At 38.0% G+C, this 16,418-nt stretch overlaps 1 protein-coding gene across 1 annotated transcript in view; it reads left to right on the forward strand.

The window, feature by feature from the left end:
* The window catches only part of ODAD2 (outer dynein arm docking complex subunit 2), a 178,152-nt gene that overhangs the window by 57,051 nt on the left and 104,683 nt on the right, over positions 1–16,418 (forward strand). Inside the window, exons 10-14 of the mRNA XM_037140830.2 lie at positions 981–1,127; positions 1,523–1,732; positions 13,583–13,825; positions 14,144–14,254; positions 16,126–16,280. Of these exons, the coding sequence (XP_036996725.2) occupies positions 981–1,127; positions 1,523–1,732; positions 13,583–13,825; positions 14,144–14,254; positions 16,126–16,280 (866 nt within the window). The remainder of the gene's footprint in view (positions 1–980; positions 1,128–1,522; positions 1,733–13,582; positions 13,826–14,143; positions 14,255–16,125; positions 16,281–16,418) is intronic.

Raw genomic sequence — 16,418 nt, forward strand, 5'->3', positions numbered from 1 at the left:
CTGTCTTTTTTGAGCACCTTTTACAAAATAGTTTATTCTTAGCTTTTATGTCTTCTGAACTATTTTCGTGCTTATAGTGTAACTCTTACTTACCAGCCAGTCTTAATATGAGCAGAGATAATATGTACTATGATATGTTCCTCAGAAGATTCCCAGGCACTAATGCTCAGTGGACATGGCTGAAGAGACTCTGCAACAAATTCTGATTTTAATTTGCTAGCAGGTCAGCTTTACTATCAACATTAATTTTTTTAAATCTCACATATATTTTATCTCAAAGTAATGGTTCTCCTCTACTCTACATGTGTTGATTATTTGCATGATTCTCAAAGCCAGGCCAACAGTTTGTTCATGACAGTGAAGCTTTGTCCTTTTGCCCTTCAGCTACCCATTGCGTCATCACCAGTTAAAAGAATTGCATCCTCTTTCGAAACCACACAGCCCTTATCGACCTTCTCTCATTTCAGTACGGATCATTTTACTGCCTCTCACATGGTTTCCCTTTCTCCGGGTTTTCCTAATTGCAAGAATGCAGGTACATATGTACATGCATAAGAACATAGGTAAATCTGTATGAACAATTTTCAGACATGGTTTGCATGGCACAGTATATTTTTAAAAACTATAGGAACCACCTGTTAACTCTGCACAAGACTTGTATTCTTTAGTTACTCTATCAAGGCTTGCCCCTTGACTATTTAATACATTAATACCACCTAATGTTGTAGCTGTTTAAAGCAGACAGACCACCTTTAAAAGCTGCCTCTTAATTGGAATAATGTTTTATGACACTCTGTACAGCTTTTTGTGTGTGTGTTTTAGCTCTACATGATTCATTTAACACATTATAACCCACTCAGAGAACTTTTAAAACAAGTAATGTGCGATGTGTATGGGGAGACATATTTCCCAGTTCATAGGTTTATAACTGTTTAGAGAGTGATCTTATTTAACCTTTTTGTGGCATGGCATTTTCCTAGGGAGGAAATCAGATAGCTACGGTGATTGCGCTGTGTTCATTGAAGGATTTCAATTTAGCGCAAGAGACCTGCCAGTTGGCAATCAGGGATGCTGGAGGCCTTGAAGTTTTAATCAATTTACTTGATACAGATGAAGTCAAATGTAAGGTGAGTGGCTTCGTCAAAATGGATGAGGAACCTTGTGTTCCCTCTTGTGGGGGCTCTTCTTAGTGCCAGGCGTCCACCATTCCCGCTGCATGGTTCTCATCTTTATCTGCTGTCATTACCGATAACCTGCTATTTCTACTGTTAGCTGCTCTTCTCGCCTCTCTGCTTTTCTTTCTTCTTTTCTGATTCTTTCCAGTCATGTGTGCTTCCTAAATAATGAGTGTTTATGTACCTGAAGGAAAATGCAGAAACTATGTGTAACACCTGGGAATAGAACATTTTTCTCTAAAAACATAATTGCAGAAAGGTTTTTGGTAGACTTAGAATTTTTAAAAATACATCACTGTTCTGGATTAAGCACACATTCATCTATAACCTTTTTTTCCCTCACTTAGATTGGTTCATTAAAAATCCTGAAGGAAATCAGTCATAATTCTCAAATCAGACGTAATATTGTTGACCTTGGGGGCCTACCACTTATGGTTAATATACTTGATTCTCCACATAAGAGTCTGAAATGTTTGGCAGCTGAGACAATTGCGAATGTTGCCAAGTTCAGAAGAGCCCGGTGGGCAGTGAGACACCACGGGGGCATCACTAAACTGGTGAGTACCACTGACGTCACCATTGGCGCACCAGCTGCTACGGAGATGTCAGCTCCCTGCTGTCCTTCATGTCATTCCCAGACATTAGATAACCACAGGACATGTTCTGGGAATCTTCTTTTTTTTATATACGATGTCCTAGAAAAGTATTTTTGTATAGTCATATCCACAAGTGGCCAAAAACATATTAGAGCTTATTTTGCAAAGATATAAAATTTAGAAAATAGATGTACTTTTTACCTGTCACATTGGTGGGGATACAGTCATTTCTGTGTACAGCATTGGTGAGGGAGAGAGCACCTGTCCAGCAGAAAACAGTCTGGTAGCCCTTGCCCTCCAATGCGGTGATCTCACCATGAGGATTGTCCCCAAAGTGACAGTTAGAGGGGCAGACATTTATTCATCTTACTGTCACTAAGAAGAGAGACAGCTGAAAGCAGCATGTTTTACAATATGAGATTAGTAAAACAATTTGCAGTATATTCATTCATAAGAAACATCTGTGTTCAGCTATCAGTACTATATTTTGGAAGTGTATTTAGTAACAAGAAATATATATATATATATATTTAATGTTATATAAAACCATAACAGGATTAAAAACCAGTGGTACCTATGATCTCAATTTTTTAAAACCTACCTAAAAGGTATGGAGAAGATACTTAAAATAAATAAAGAAATTTGTTCACAGGGGTTTCTCTGAAATTATTACCAATTTTTGTTCCTATTTTCCAATATATGCCAGTTTATTATAGAGTATTACTTTTATAATAAAAAACATTATTTCAATAACCGTCATGGAAAGATAAAGGTTATTCTGCTCAACATCTTTGCCAGCGCAGGAAAGACCTTAGTAAAGTACAACATGGAAATGCGTTTCCACCCTCCTTAGTAAGGATCAGCAGATCTCGTGTCTGTCCCACAGCTCGTATGCACCACTTCTGTACTTGAAATCCCTTAAAATGAGGGACGTATCGTACATATTGTAGTGTCATCCACGGTACTTAGTCTCATACCTCACACATATAAAGGGGTAATAATTATACTTTGAATTATTATAGACTTAAAGTGAATCTATACACAGTGAAAATGTTCAGAAATTTACTAAAAGAGACTCTGTGTTTTCATTTGTAATCTGCAGAGCACTATAAATTATAATTATATGCTTCAAAAATAAGATGTATTTATGGCTGGATAAAAATAAGATGAATGAATAGGTGGTTAGCTATGTGATAAAACAAATATGGCAGAATGTTTGTTATAGAATCTAGATGGTGGGCATGTGGGTGCAGCTGTACAGCTGCTGTGTAATTCTTTCAGCCTTTGCATATTTTTGAAAATTTTCATAATAAAAATTTTGGAAAGAAGTAATTATATTATCATTATCCTCCTTAAACAACAAAATCATATGGTAGGCTGATGTGGCTTTCCACAGAAACTACTCCCATTGAATTACAAGAAAGAAAAATGTAGTATAAAACTAAAATATGTTTTTATGGGAGTCATACATCACATTTGAGGGCCTGGCATTTGAGCAGTGTCACTAATGTAGTCAGGATAATGACACATTTTAATTTAATTTTAAATAATAGCTAAATCAGTTATAGGAAATACCAGTAATGGATAAACTAATAATAAACTTGTAATTGCTGTGTTGGGAACACATCTGGGAAGACAAGGATTGGGGACCCACTTCTGGTTTGCTAGGTGCTTGGGGAGGAAGTGGAATCCCCAAGTAAAACTGGAAATGAGGGAGACCACCAATGCACAGATGGAGAAGTGGGCTGGTTATGGCATCAGCAAGGGAACTAAGTCAAGACTAGAGCAGACAGGCCACCATGGGATCTCAGAATCTAGGTCAGCCTCTGGAGAAGCACAGCCAATGGAAGACTGGGGAGAAGACATGAAGTCTGAGTAAGCAAGGAGAAGGCATCAGGCCAGGACATGGTGCAGGATCCAATGCTGTTAGTCCTACAGCCAGTTTTTATGTTCCTCCGAATGTATACCATACTTGACCCTTTCACAGAAAATTATTTCAATCATATCTTGAAATGTGTCATGCACAGAACTAGGTGGTGGAATTATGAATATAAACAAAGGTATGTTCCTGAGCACAGTCATGGTCTCATGGTAGTGTGGGCAGAGGGAATAGAGGCAAAAATGTACGAGTACATACTAGGTATTTCATGGAAGTCAACACTGGGAATAGTGGGGGGACAAAGAAGGGGGAGGCAAATCAACTCTACTTGGAGGAGAAGTGTCAAGAAAGGCTGGAGATAAGAGATGTTGCCTTTGCTGAGTCTTGCAAGGTGAGTGGGTATTTCTCACACAGATGCACCAGGGAAGTGCATTTAAGGAGGATCAAGTCTTGTTGGTCAAGGCTCAGACCTGAAAACAACCTGAAGTGCTTGGAAACCGCAAGTGGTTTAATGTGACCAGACCTAGTGTGAGATGGGCTATGTGCTAAGAGGTGAAGATGGACAACTGTGGTGGTCACACAGGGCCTTGTCCAATGAGATACAAAATTTGGACTTTATGTAGATAATGGGGAGCAACTGTAGCAGACAGATTCTTTTAGACTGTCTCCCCTGTGTTCAAACCCATTGTCTTAGAATTTCTTCCCCTGTAGGTACCTGAAAGCTATTGACTTCTCACCCGTGTTCTTCCTTGAGCCATAACTGACTCATGCTGGTTCTACTGTATCTCTCTCAGGGATTTGGAATTAGGAATTAGAAGCTCTACTTAGTCCAGGCTACTCCCTTGTAAATTCAGGATTTGTGGTTATGATTATGTGGATACTATCACTGGAAAGTTTGGCCCACAGAGAGAGAAGAATCAAATAGACATGTGTACAATGAAGACAGCTTTGGGGAAGGGTTGGGGGTTCAAGATGGCAGCAGAGTAGGTGAATCTTTCTTGTGCCTCTTCCCAGAACTAAACTGGAAATAAAACTAAATTGGAGCCCTGGCTAGTGTAGCTCAGTGGATTGAGTGTGGGACTGGGAACCAGAGGATTGTGGTTTGATTCCCAGTCAGGGCACATGCCTGGGTTGTAGGCCAGTTCCCAGCAGGGGACACACGAGAGGCAACCATACATTGATATTTCTCTCCCTCTTTCCTTCCCTTCCTCTCTAAAGATAAATAAAAAAAATTGGAGAACATTTACAATGAATTATCAACTAAAGACTATTTGAAGAGATTTTTAACCAAGGATGGGCAGAAACAACCTCCACACTAGTAGGAAAAGTAGAATTGTGAAAGGGCCTGGCCCCACTCCCACAGGCAGCAGGCCAAGGTTATGGCAGGATATCACGGCTGAGGGAGGTTCCCCCTGAGAGAAGTTAAGGCTAAACCACAGACTGGGCTCCCCAGCCCAGAGCACCAGAGCCAGGATCAGCTGCCACAAAGCATCCAGTGGTGAAAGGCAGCGGGGTTGCTATTTGCCAGAGAGAGACCATCTTGCCAGAGACAAAGCCATTTTTAAAAAATACATGCTTACTGAATGGTGTCTATAGCCCCCACTGAATAGTATAGTGAAGTCATCATTATTCACACATGCATATTCCAGTCCACTCTCCTTGGCTGTGAGGTTATATCAATGTTCACAGAAACCATTCTAATTTTATTAACAATTGTTGGACTTTTTCTGGCTAGACCTCATATATTGGTACTTGGTACTAATTCTGTAGGACCTGGGCTACCTCTAAGAAAGGAGAAAACTTAAAATATATAATAGAGACAGTGAAAGCTATTTCTAAGAGGACAGTAGTAATATATTTTGACTTTTTTAATGCAATTGTAAAATGTGAGATAAAAAGCTAAATTTGGGTGTGAAGAAAGAAAGTAATTAGATATGTAAGAAGAGTTATTAAGAATGGCCTAAAATATCTAATTTTATTTTATTATTTTTTCAATATAGTTTATTGATTATGCTATTACAGTTGTCCCATTTTCCCTCCTTCACTACCCTCCACCACTCTCCCACCCATATTTCCCCCCTTTAGTTCATGTCCATGTGTCATACTTATAAGTTATGTAGTTTCTACATTTCCCATACTATTCTTACCCTCCCCCTGTCTATTTTCTGCCTACCATCTATGCTACTTATTCTCTGCACCTTTTCCCCCTCTCTTCCTCTCCCCTGTTGCTAACCCTCCATGTGATCTCCATTTCTATGGTTCTGCTCCTGATCTAGCTGTCCTCTTAGTTTGCTTTTGTTTTAGGTGTGGTTCTTAATAACTGTGAGTTTGCTGTCATTTTACTATACATGTTTTTTATCTTTTTTTCCTTAGACAAGTCCCTTTAACATTTCATATAATAAGGGCTTGGTGATGATGAACTCTTTGAACTTGACCTTATCTGAGAAGCACTTTATCTGTCCTTCCATTCTAAATGAAAACTTTGCTGGATAGAGCAATCTTGGATGTAGGTCCTTGCCTTTCATGACTTGGAATACTTCTTTCCAGCCCCTTCTGGCCTGTAAGGTCTCTTTTGAGAAATCAGCTGACAGTCTGATGGGAACTCTTTCGTAGGTGACTGTCCCCTTATCTCTTGCTGCTTCTAGGATTCTCTGCATCATTTTTATCTTGGGTAATGTAATTACAATGTGCCTTGGAGTGTCTTCCTTGGGTCCAACTTCTTTGGGACTCTCTGAGCTTCCTGGACTTCCTGGAAGTCTATTTCCTTTGCCAGAATGGGGACATTCTCCTTTATTATTTGTTCAAAAGCCACCCCAGAGCCACAGTCTGAGTCTGACCCAGATTATTTCCCTGACCTTGGCTGGTCAGAGCTTCTAGTAAGCATGTGGGTGAGGCCTTGTAGCCCAGAGTTTTTGTCTGCCATAAATTGGAAGGGTGTTCTATCGGTTCTCCTATGATGGGGAAGTACCAGTTAGTATCCTGAGAAGATGGGGGGAATGGCTCCACCCCACAGAAAGGGATACCTCCCCCTGGTATCTCCCCCTAATGGGAGATCCAGGGGTCCCATTCTTCCCATTTCACCAGAAGCCCTTTCAGAAACTGCCTTTTCAGTGACTAAGACTGACAGCAGGCTGGCAGGTAGAAGCAGGCAGAGGCAGATCTTGGGGTGCCTTGGGACATTTGCTGACCTGCTCCTGTGCCCTGTTCTGCTAAACGATGGCCTTAGAGCACAGCTTGGCCCCTCTAGTGTATAGCCAAGCCTGGCAGAGGCAGCCAAAAGCTGTGGATTGCTTATAGCTTTGAATAGGTTGGTGAGGGCCACAGTGGACAGCATCTGACATTGGCTTACACCAGCTTCAGACATCAGAGTAGGATCTAAAGGGAGATCCCAGCAGGCACCACATTGTTCTTTTTATTGGTTTCTTTCTTTTTTCTTTTTTATTGCTTTTTAAATCATTTTTTCTGTCTTTTCATTTTCTTTTTTGTTTAATGTCTTATTTTTCGCATTCCTTTTTGTACTCTATTTTCTTCATTTTTCCTTTTTTATATTTTTTTTCTTTGCTTTTATCTGTTTTTCTTTTCCTATTATTTATATATTTTTTCTCTTCCTTCATACCTTTCATATTTTTCTTTCTTCTTATTCTTGTATTCTTTTTCTTTGATTATTTTTCTCTTCCCCTTCTTACTCCTTTTATTTTGTTGTTGTTGTTAGGGTTTTATTTGTTTTTGTTTTGTTTTGTCAGCATCTATACAACAGCTTTCACCATTGATTAATATTGAGCCTCTCAGCCAGCCAGCCTGGGGTTAGATCCCATCCATGAATCAGCCAACAACAATGGAGAACCATATAACACACACAAGGGTCACTCTTAGAGCATCTAGCTCGGGACATCAAGGAGACTGTACCATTGGGTCTCACGGGTCACCTACTATATAAGGCCACCCCAAGAAGACTGGGAGTCATAGCAGTTCTATCTAATACATGGAAACAAACACAAAGAGACAGCTAAAATGGAGATGCAAAGAAACAATACACAAATAAAAGGGAGGAATCTCCAGAAAAAGAGCTAAATACAATGGAGGCAAGCAATTTATCAGACATATACATCAAAGTAATGGGTATAAGAATGTTCCAGGAAGTTAGAACTACAAGGAATTTAATGAGACCCACAAGGAACTTAGCAAAAAGAGCATTATCATGAAAAAGAACAGAAACCTTGATTAAGAACCAATCTGAGAATAAGAATACAGTATCTGAAATGAAGAATATACCAGAAGGAATTAAAAGTAGGGTGGAGGAAGCAGAAGGTAAGTCAGCAATGTGAAAGGTAAGGTAGAAAAAAAAATCAGAGCGACAAAAAGAAAAAATCCATTAAAAAGAATGAGGGTAATTTAAGAGAATTTTGTGATAACAGGAAACATAACAATATCTGCATCACAGGGGTACCAGAAGGAGAAGAAAGTGAACAAGGGATAGAAATCCTGTTTCAGGAAATAATGACAGAAAACTTTTGTCCTGGTGAAGGAAAAAGTCACAAGTTCAGGAAGCACAGAGAGTTGTAATCAAGATGAACTCAAAGAAACCCACACCAAGACATATTGTAATGAAAATGGCAAATTTTAAAGAGAAAGAGAGAATCTTAAAGGCAGAAAGGAAGAAGCAGTTAACTACAAGGTAGTTCCCATAAGGCTGTCAGCTGATTTCTCAACAAAAACATTTCAAGCCAGGAGGAATTGTCAAGAAATATTCAAAGTAATTGAAAGAAAGGACCATACTCTATCCAGCATGGCTGTGATTTAAAATTCAAGGTGAAATAAAGAGCTTCTCAGACAACAACAACAGCAATGAAAACACTAAAGGAGCTCATTACCACCAAGCCAGCATTGTATGAAATGTTAAAGGGACTGCTTTAAGAAGAAGAAATAGAGATAAGAATATAGGTATAAAGAAAAAATGGCAATAAATAAGGACATATTGGTAATAGCCTTAATATAAACAGATTAAATGCTCCCATCAAATGACATAGAGTAGATGAATGGATAAGAAAACTTGACCCTCCTATATGCTGTCTACAAGTGACCCACCTCACTTGTAGATACACACAGGCTGAAAGTGAACATATAGAAAAATAATCTATGCAAATGGAAATTTAAAAAGCTGGGGTAGCAATACTTATATCTAAAGCATAGACTTTAAAACAAAGGCCATAACAAGAGACAAAGAGGGTCACTACGTAATACTGAAGGGATTGCTCCAACAAGCAGAAATAACCTTTGTAAATATATATGTACCCAATATAGGAGCACCTGAATATATACATTTAAAAAAACCTCTTGCTGGACTTTAAGGGTGAGATTGACAGCATTGTAGTCATAGTCGGGGTCTTTAACATCCTACTGGCATTACTGAAAAAGTCTTCCAGACCAAAAAAAAAATCAACAACAAAACAGTGATCCTTAACACTAGAGCTCATGGATTTAATTGATACTTACAAAAAAATTTCATCACAAAGCATTAGAATATACATTCTTCTCCAGTGCACTTGGAACAGTCTCAAAGGTAGAATACAAGTTAGGACACATAAGAAGTCTTAACATATTCAGGCAAATTGAAATCATATCAAGAATCTTTTCAGATCACAATGGCTTGAAACTAGAGATCAACTGTAATTAAAAAAACTCTCAAACAATTGGAGTCTAAATAGCATGTTGTTAAACAATGAATGTTGTTGGACAATTTCCAATGAGATCAAGAAAGAAATTTAAAAATACCTATAAACAAATGAAAATGAACATACAACAACCCCAAATCTGTGGGACAGCAAAAGCAGTCCTGAGAGGGAAGTTCATAGCATTACAGGTCTATCTCAAGAAACAAGAAAAATCTCAAACAAATTATCTAACCCTATACCTAAAAGTACCTTGGAAAAGGGGTTGTGGATGATTTTACTTTATACGTTCTGCTCTTCTGTATTTTTAAAGTTTCAAAAATAACCTATTTCATTTTTGAAATTAATATATATTTAAAATACATTTATTAGATGTACAGTAATGTGAATATATGTAATGCCATTGGACTGTATAACTACAAATGGTTAAAATGATAAGTTTTATGTTATGTATATTTTATCAGAATAAAAAGTTACATTTATTAGAAAAAAATAGGGAAAATCAACAAGAAAAGCTCAGAATGAGCAGAAGGAAGAGAATAATAAAGGTCAGAACAGAAATAAATGATACAGTATATAAAAAATACTACAAAAGATCAGTGAAATGGAGAGCTGGTGCTTTGAAAAGATAAACAAGATTGCTGAACCTTTAGCCAGACTTATCAAGAAGCAAAGAGGATCCAGATAAATAAAACCAGAAATGAAAGGGGAGTAGTAACAACAGACACTACAGAAATATATGAAAAACTATATGCCAACAAATTAGACAATCTGGGAGAAATGGACAAATTCCTAGAAATAAACAATTTACAGAACCAAATCAGAAAGAATCAGAATACTTGATTAGACTGATAAAAACCAGTGAAATTGAAGTAGTAATTTTAAAAAACCTCAGCAAACAAAAGTCCTGTATAGAATGACTTTACCAGCAAATTTTACCAAACGTTCAAAGAACTAACACCTATTTTCCTCAAACTATTCCATAAAATTCAAGAGGACAGAAGACTTCCAAACTTTTTTTTATGAGCTTGGAAGCCAGCATTATCCTAATTCCAAAACCAGATTAAGACACTATAGAAAAGAAAATTATAGGCCAGTATCACCAATTAACATAGATGCTAAAATCCTCAACAAACTATTAGCAAAGCAGACCCAGCAATACATTTAAAAGATCATACACCATTATCAAGTGGGATTTATTCCAGGGAAACAACTTGATACAATATCCACCTATCAATAAGTGTGGTAAACCACTTAAATAGAAGGGAGGATAAAAACCATATGATTATATCAGTAGATGCAAAAAAAGCATTTGATAAAATCCAGCACCTATTTATGATAAAAATGCTCAGTAAAGTGGAAATAGATGAATCATACCTCAACATAATAAAGGCCATATATAAAAAACCTACAGCCAAATCATACTCAATGGGCAGAAACTAAGAGCATTTTTCTTAAGATCAGGAAGCAGGGATGTCTACTTTTACCACTTTTATTAAACATAGTACTGGAAATACTAGCCACAGTGATCAGAAAGAAAGAAATAAATGGCAGTGATCAGAAAGAAGAAATAAATGGCATCCACATTGGAAAAGAAGAAGTAAAACTGTCATTATATGCAGGTGACGTTAAACCCTAAAGACTATACCAAGAAACTATTAGACCTAATAAATTAATTCAATAAAGTAGCAGGATACAAAATTATCATCCAGAAATTGGTGGCATTTTTATGTACCAATAATGAATTCTCAGAAAGAGAAACTAAGAAAACAATCTCTTTTACTATTGCAACAAAAAATAAGGTACCTAGGAATAAACTTAAGCAAGGAGCTGAAAGACCTGTACTTGGAAAAAATAGGACATTGAAGAAAGAAACAGGAAGATACAAACAAATGGAAGCATATACTGTATTCATAGATTGGAAGAATTAACATCATTAAAATGTCTGCACTACCCAAAGCAATGTATAGATTCAATGCAATTCCTATTAAAATACCAACGACATATTTCATAGATCTAGGATAAATATTTCACAATTTTTATTGAACCAAAAAAAGACCCCAAATACCCTCAGCAGTCTTAAGAAAGAACAAAGTTGGATAGATCACAATACTAGATATTGAACTTTAATACAGAGCCATTGCAATAAAAAAATCGTAACTTGCACAAAAACAGATTTATAGATTAATGGAACAGAACAGGGAGTCCAGAAATAAAACCATGCCTTTACGGTCAATTAAAATTTGACAAAGGCAGCAAGAGCATAGGATGGAGTAAAAACAGTCTCTTAAATATATGGTGTTGGGAAAATCGGACAATTACATGCAAACAAATGCAACTAGACCACCAACTTACACCATACCAAGAATTAACTCAAAATGGGTAAAAGACTTAAGTTACAAAACCATAAAAGCCCTAGAAGAAAACAAGCAATAAAATCTCAGACATCTCTTGGAGCAATATTTTTGTTGATATGTCTCCTAGGGCAAGCAAAACAGAGGAAAAACAAACAGGATTACATCAAACTCAAAAGCTTCTGCACAACACAATGAAAAAGGAACCCACCGCATGGGAGAACATATTCACCAATGATACATCTGATAAGTGGTCCATCTCCAAAATATATAAAGAACATATACAGCTCAGTACTAAAATGTTCAATGTCACTAATCATCAGAGAGATGCAAATTAAAATAACCATGAGGTATCACCTCACTTGTGCTGGAATGGCTACTATGAATAAATCAACAAGTAGTGAGTGCCGACAGGGGTACGGGGAAAAGTGAATCCTAGCACACTGCTGCTGGGAATGCAGACTGGTGCAGCCACTGTGGAAAGCAGTGTGGAGTTTCCTCAAAAAATTAAAAATCAAACTAGCTTTTGACTCAGCAATCCCATTTCTGGTATATATCCTAAGAGTCCCAAAACAACAATGAGAAAGAATCTACATAACCCTATGTTCATAGCAAGGTTACTTACAATAACTAAACTCTGGAAACACCCTAAGAGCCCATCAGTAGAGGAGTGGATTAAAAAGCTGTGATACATTTGCACAGTGGAATACTATATATCTACAAAAAAGAAGGAATTCCTACCCTTTGCAACAGCATGGATGAACCTAGAGATAATTATGCTAAGCAAAATAAGCCGGTCAGATAAAGACAATACCATATGACACAGGTGGCAAACTCAAGGCTTAAGGGCCAAATCCAGCCCTCCACCTCATTTTATCCAGCCTGGTACCTTGTTTCTACCTGGCAGCAGCACCAAGCTCTCGCTTAACTATTAAGGAGTAGTTAAATTTATACAGTCCTAACATTACATTTGGTCCTTTGAAGGCAACCACAGGGCTGATGTGGCCCCTGGTGAGAATGAGTTCGACAACCCTGTCATATGACCTCACTAATATGTGGAATCTAATGAACAAATAAAACTAACAAACAATAAAACCAAAGGCATGGATACATGGCAAATATCAGAGGAGAGGAGGTGGTGGTGGTGGGGGATTGGATAAAAGAAGGTAAAGGGATTGGGTAAGAGACATAAATGCATAGCCCATGGACATAGACAGTAGTGTGGTAAAGGCAGGGGGGAGGGGTCACAGGGCCTGGGTGGAGGTGGGCAAAGGGAGGAAAATGGGGGACATCTGTCATGGTGTCAACAATATAAAATTTAAAAATAAATAAAATTAATGACTTGTATTATCAAAGGGGGAAAAGAGCTTTGGGAGGCCTGGTTTCACTTTCTTTAAGGGCACCTGATATTGTGCTGTATCCATATAAACTGCTTGTCTGTAACATCTCCAGTGACTGGTTATGCGAAGGAAAGAGAGGATCCTGGCGGCCACGCCATTTGGTTCGGTTGGATTGGTAGTGCAGGCAGAGGGCTGTGTCTCAAGGCTTCAGCGGTGTGGAGACCACTCAGTTCTCATTAGAAAGTTCTTATGGCTTTAGGGAGCCTGCTTTTTTGTGAAACCAGGGCTGAGGATGTGGTTTACAAATTGTACCAATGTAAATGGTAGAGCCGCATTAAGAAAATACTATCTTGGTAGGATTAAATTTCTTGTGGGAAAGAAATCTGAAGCAAGTGTATGGAAGGGTGTTGTTTCTTTGCTTTCATTGACCGCTGTGTAGTGTGAAAGTTCATTTTAAAACATTTTTCATGGAGGTGAGCTTGGTAGCAACTCTCAAACTTCTGTGGGGTGCATTAAATTTTATTGGAAAGACTCCCATGTACACTGTGTTTTTATTATCTATTTTGTAGGTCGCTCTACTCGACTGTGCACAGAATTCTGCAGAACCTGCTCAGTCAAGTCTATATGATGCCAGAGACGAGGAGGTGGCTCGCTGTGGGGCACTGGCACTGTGGAGCTGCAGTAAGAGTTATGCGAATAAAGAAGCCATACGTAAGGCTGGGGGCATTCCGCTGCTGGCTCGGTTGCTGAAGACATCTCATGGAAACATGCTGATTCCGGTGGTGGGGACACTGCAAGAATGTGCATCAGAGGTACCCAGGCCATTTACCTTGAATTTCTTTAGCTAAAAAACAATTTGTTAGGTTATCATGACTGCTAGGGATTTTTCCCCCCAAGAAATCAGCATTCTATTAAAAAGAGAAGATCACACTAGTAGAACATTAATTAAATTGGTACTTGTGTGATTTATTTTTGAAAACATTGACTAAATTCTTATATTGATGTTAACCTCAGACTTTAATGTATTTATAACTAAGAAACTCTATTCAGTGTAATTATTAAGAAATGTAAGTGGATACTTATATGCATGCATTACATATATACATAAATATTTATATTCGTATTCCTAGGAAAACTACCGAGCTGCAATCAAAGCAGAAAGGATAATTGAAAATCTAGTAAAGAACCTCAATAGTGAGAATGAGCAACTGCAGGAACACTGTGCCATGGCCATCTACCAGGTAAAGTGGACCCTCTGCACAGTCTGGGTCTTCTTCTGCATGTGAGTTAAGGTGTTTCTAAACATGAGATCTCAGTTTTGGGGAATGAAACTCAGAAATCTGCATTTTTTTACAAGAATCCCAGGGATCTTCATGCACAAGAGGCCTGAGATGCACTGTCCTGTGCTAATGACAGATGCCTGTATATTTCAGAGAGAAACCTTCCATCTAACATGTCTGATTATTTACAATTCTGTGAGCCACTTGTATATCTTTGTCTGCTAATGATTTGTCTGCTTTTGTTTGTATCAATTAGCCTATGGTGAAATTCGTTTCATCACAGCTTTTTGCTTAAAGTCACAGAACCTGTCAGTGATGTTAAATGAGGGACTTCCTGTATACCAAAAAACAGATTACAGTGGTAAATGGGAAGAAAAGGTGGCTGCTAAAAGATGGCCATGCCAGTTTCTGCCTAATCAGAATAAATTTCCTATAGGAATGCATTTTAGGAATGCATTCCTATTTCATATTTCATGTAGGAATTCATTCCTATTTCCTATAGGAATGTGCTAAGTGAGAGTGTACCCAAAAGATAGAGTCAGAAAAGAGGTTCGTGTCAATAAAGTATTGCAATAGTTTTCTAGGGATGCTATAACAAAATACCACACACTGCGTGACTTAAGCAACAGGTATGTATTTTCTTATAGTTCTGGAGGTTAGAAGTCTGAGATCAAGTGTCAACAGAGTTGGTTCCTTCTGAGGTCTCTGTCCTTGGCTTGTAAATGGCTATCTTCACGTTTATATGTCATTCTCCCTCTGTCTTCACATATTCTTTCTTCAGGGTCCTAATAGCCTCCTCTTATAAGGAAGCTTGTCATAATTAATTACAGCCCACCTCCATGATTTCATTTAACCTCGATTCCTCTTTAAAGACCTCATCTTCAAATATAGTCACATTCTGAGGTACAGGGGTTAGGACTCCAACTTACAAGTTTTGAGGGCGTGTAGCCAGCTTATAACCAGGATGCGTAGCCTTGACTTTATGTGTGCCACATATGAGTAACCATGAAGGGTCAGTTAGAAATAGAGATTAATCTTTGAAAGTTGCAACTGAACCAGAACAGAAAGTCACAAATAGAAGTTAAGCATGGCAGGTGCCTCATGGTGCATTACGATGAGGATTTCTTCTAGTGGTGCTCATTGATGATGTATCACATTTACCTGTACCATGTGGCCTCCAAGACCAACTGTATGCTGAAGATAATAGCAAACCTTACTAAATAAATCATCTTTTGGCTCTATTATCTGGGAAGGATGATCAAGTGGGAATATCTATGCAGTATACATTTATTTCAAAGGATGACATAAACATGGATAAACATGTTTGAATAAAATGTCAGTTCATATTGATAGAACCCACTGCTCTTGGCATAGAAACTTTATTGGGGGTATTCCTCATCCTTTAGATTTTGTGAGTCATTGAAGATCTGACTGAATCCCTGTCACTGTTCTATATTCTCTACTATGCCTACTAAGACTCTGGGTTGCATCACTGCAGAAACCTTCCATCCATGTGGCATCCTGGGTTTCATACCAACCTCTGCCTCTGACCTGGTGGAAACCAAGACTACCTCAGAGCTGGCTTGGGAGAATTGCCAAAGTACTTTATGTAGAAACTGCTAAACATCGCCAAAACCATGTAAGGGAAGATAGACACTGTCTGTAAAGAAGAATTACTCAATATATTTTACTTGGAGGCACCCTAAAAAAATTAGGCTCTCTGAAAAGAATTTTTATAGCTACTAGACTCTTTAATAGCAGACTCTTTAATAATCACTGAAACCTTGATATGCCTTGCTAACTAATACCCTCTGACTTGACTTTTTGTGTAGTGTGCTGAAGATGAGGAAACCCGTGACCTGGTTAGGCTGCATGGAGGACTTAAACCCCTGGCCAGTTTGCTCAATAACACTGACAATAAAGAACGTCTGGCAGCTGTCACAGGGGCAATATGGAAATGTTCCATCAGCAAAGAGAATGTAACCAAGTAGGAGAAAGCATTCTATATTCTGTAATAAAAATAAGGCCACCAAAATTACATAGTCTTGTAATTTAAAACTATTTTAAGAAAGAGCTGATTCTAATACTACTCCTATAGTTTTTATGCACATTTTGGACTAAGTTG

Source organism: Artibeus jamaicensis, unplaced genomic scaffold, assembly GCF_021234435.1.
Source record: "Artibeus jamaicensis isolate MK-2021 breed Jamaican fruit bat unplaced genomic scaffold, CSHL_Jam_final contig_867, whole genome shotgun sequence".
Classification (NCBI taxonomy): Eukaryota; Metazoa; Chordata; class Mammalia; order Chiroptera; family Phyllostomidae; genus Artibeus; species Artibeus jamaicensis.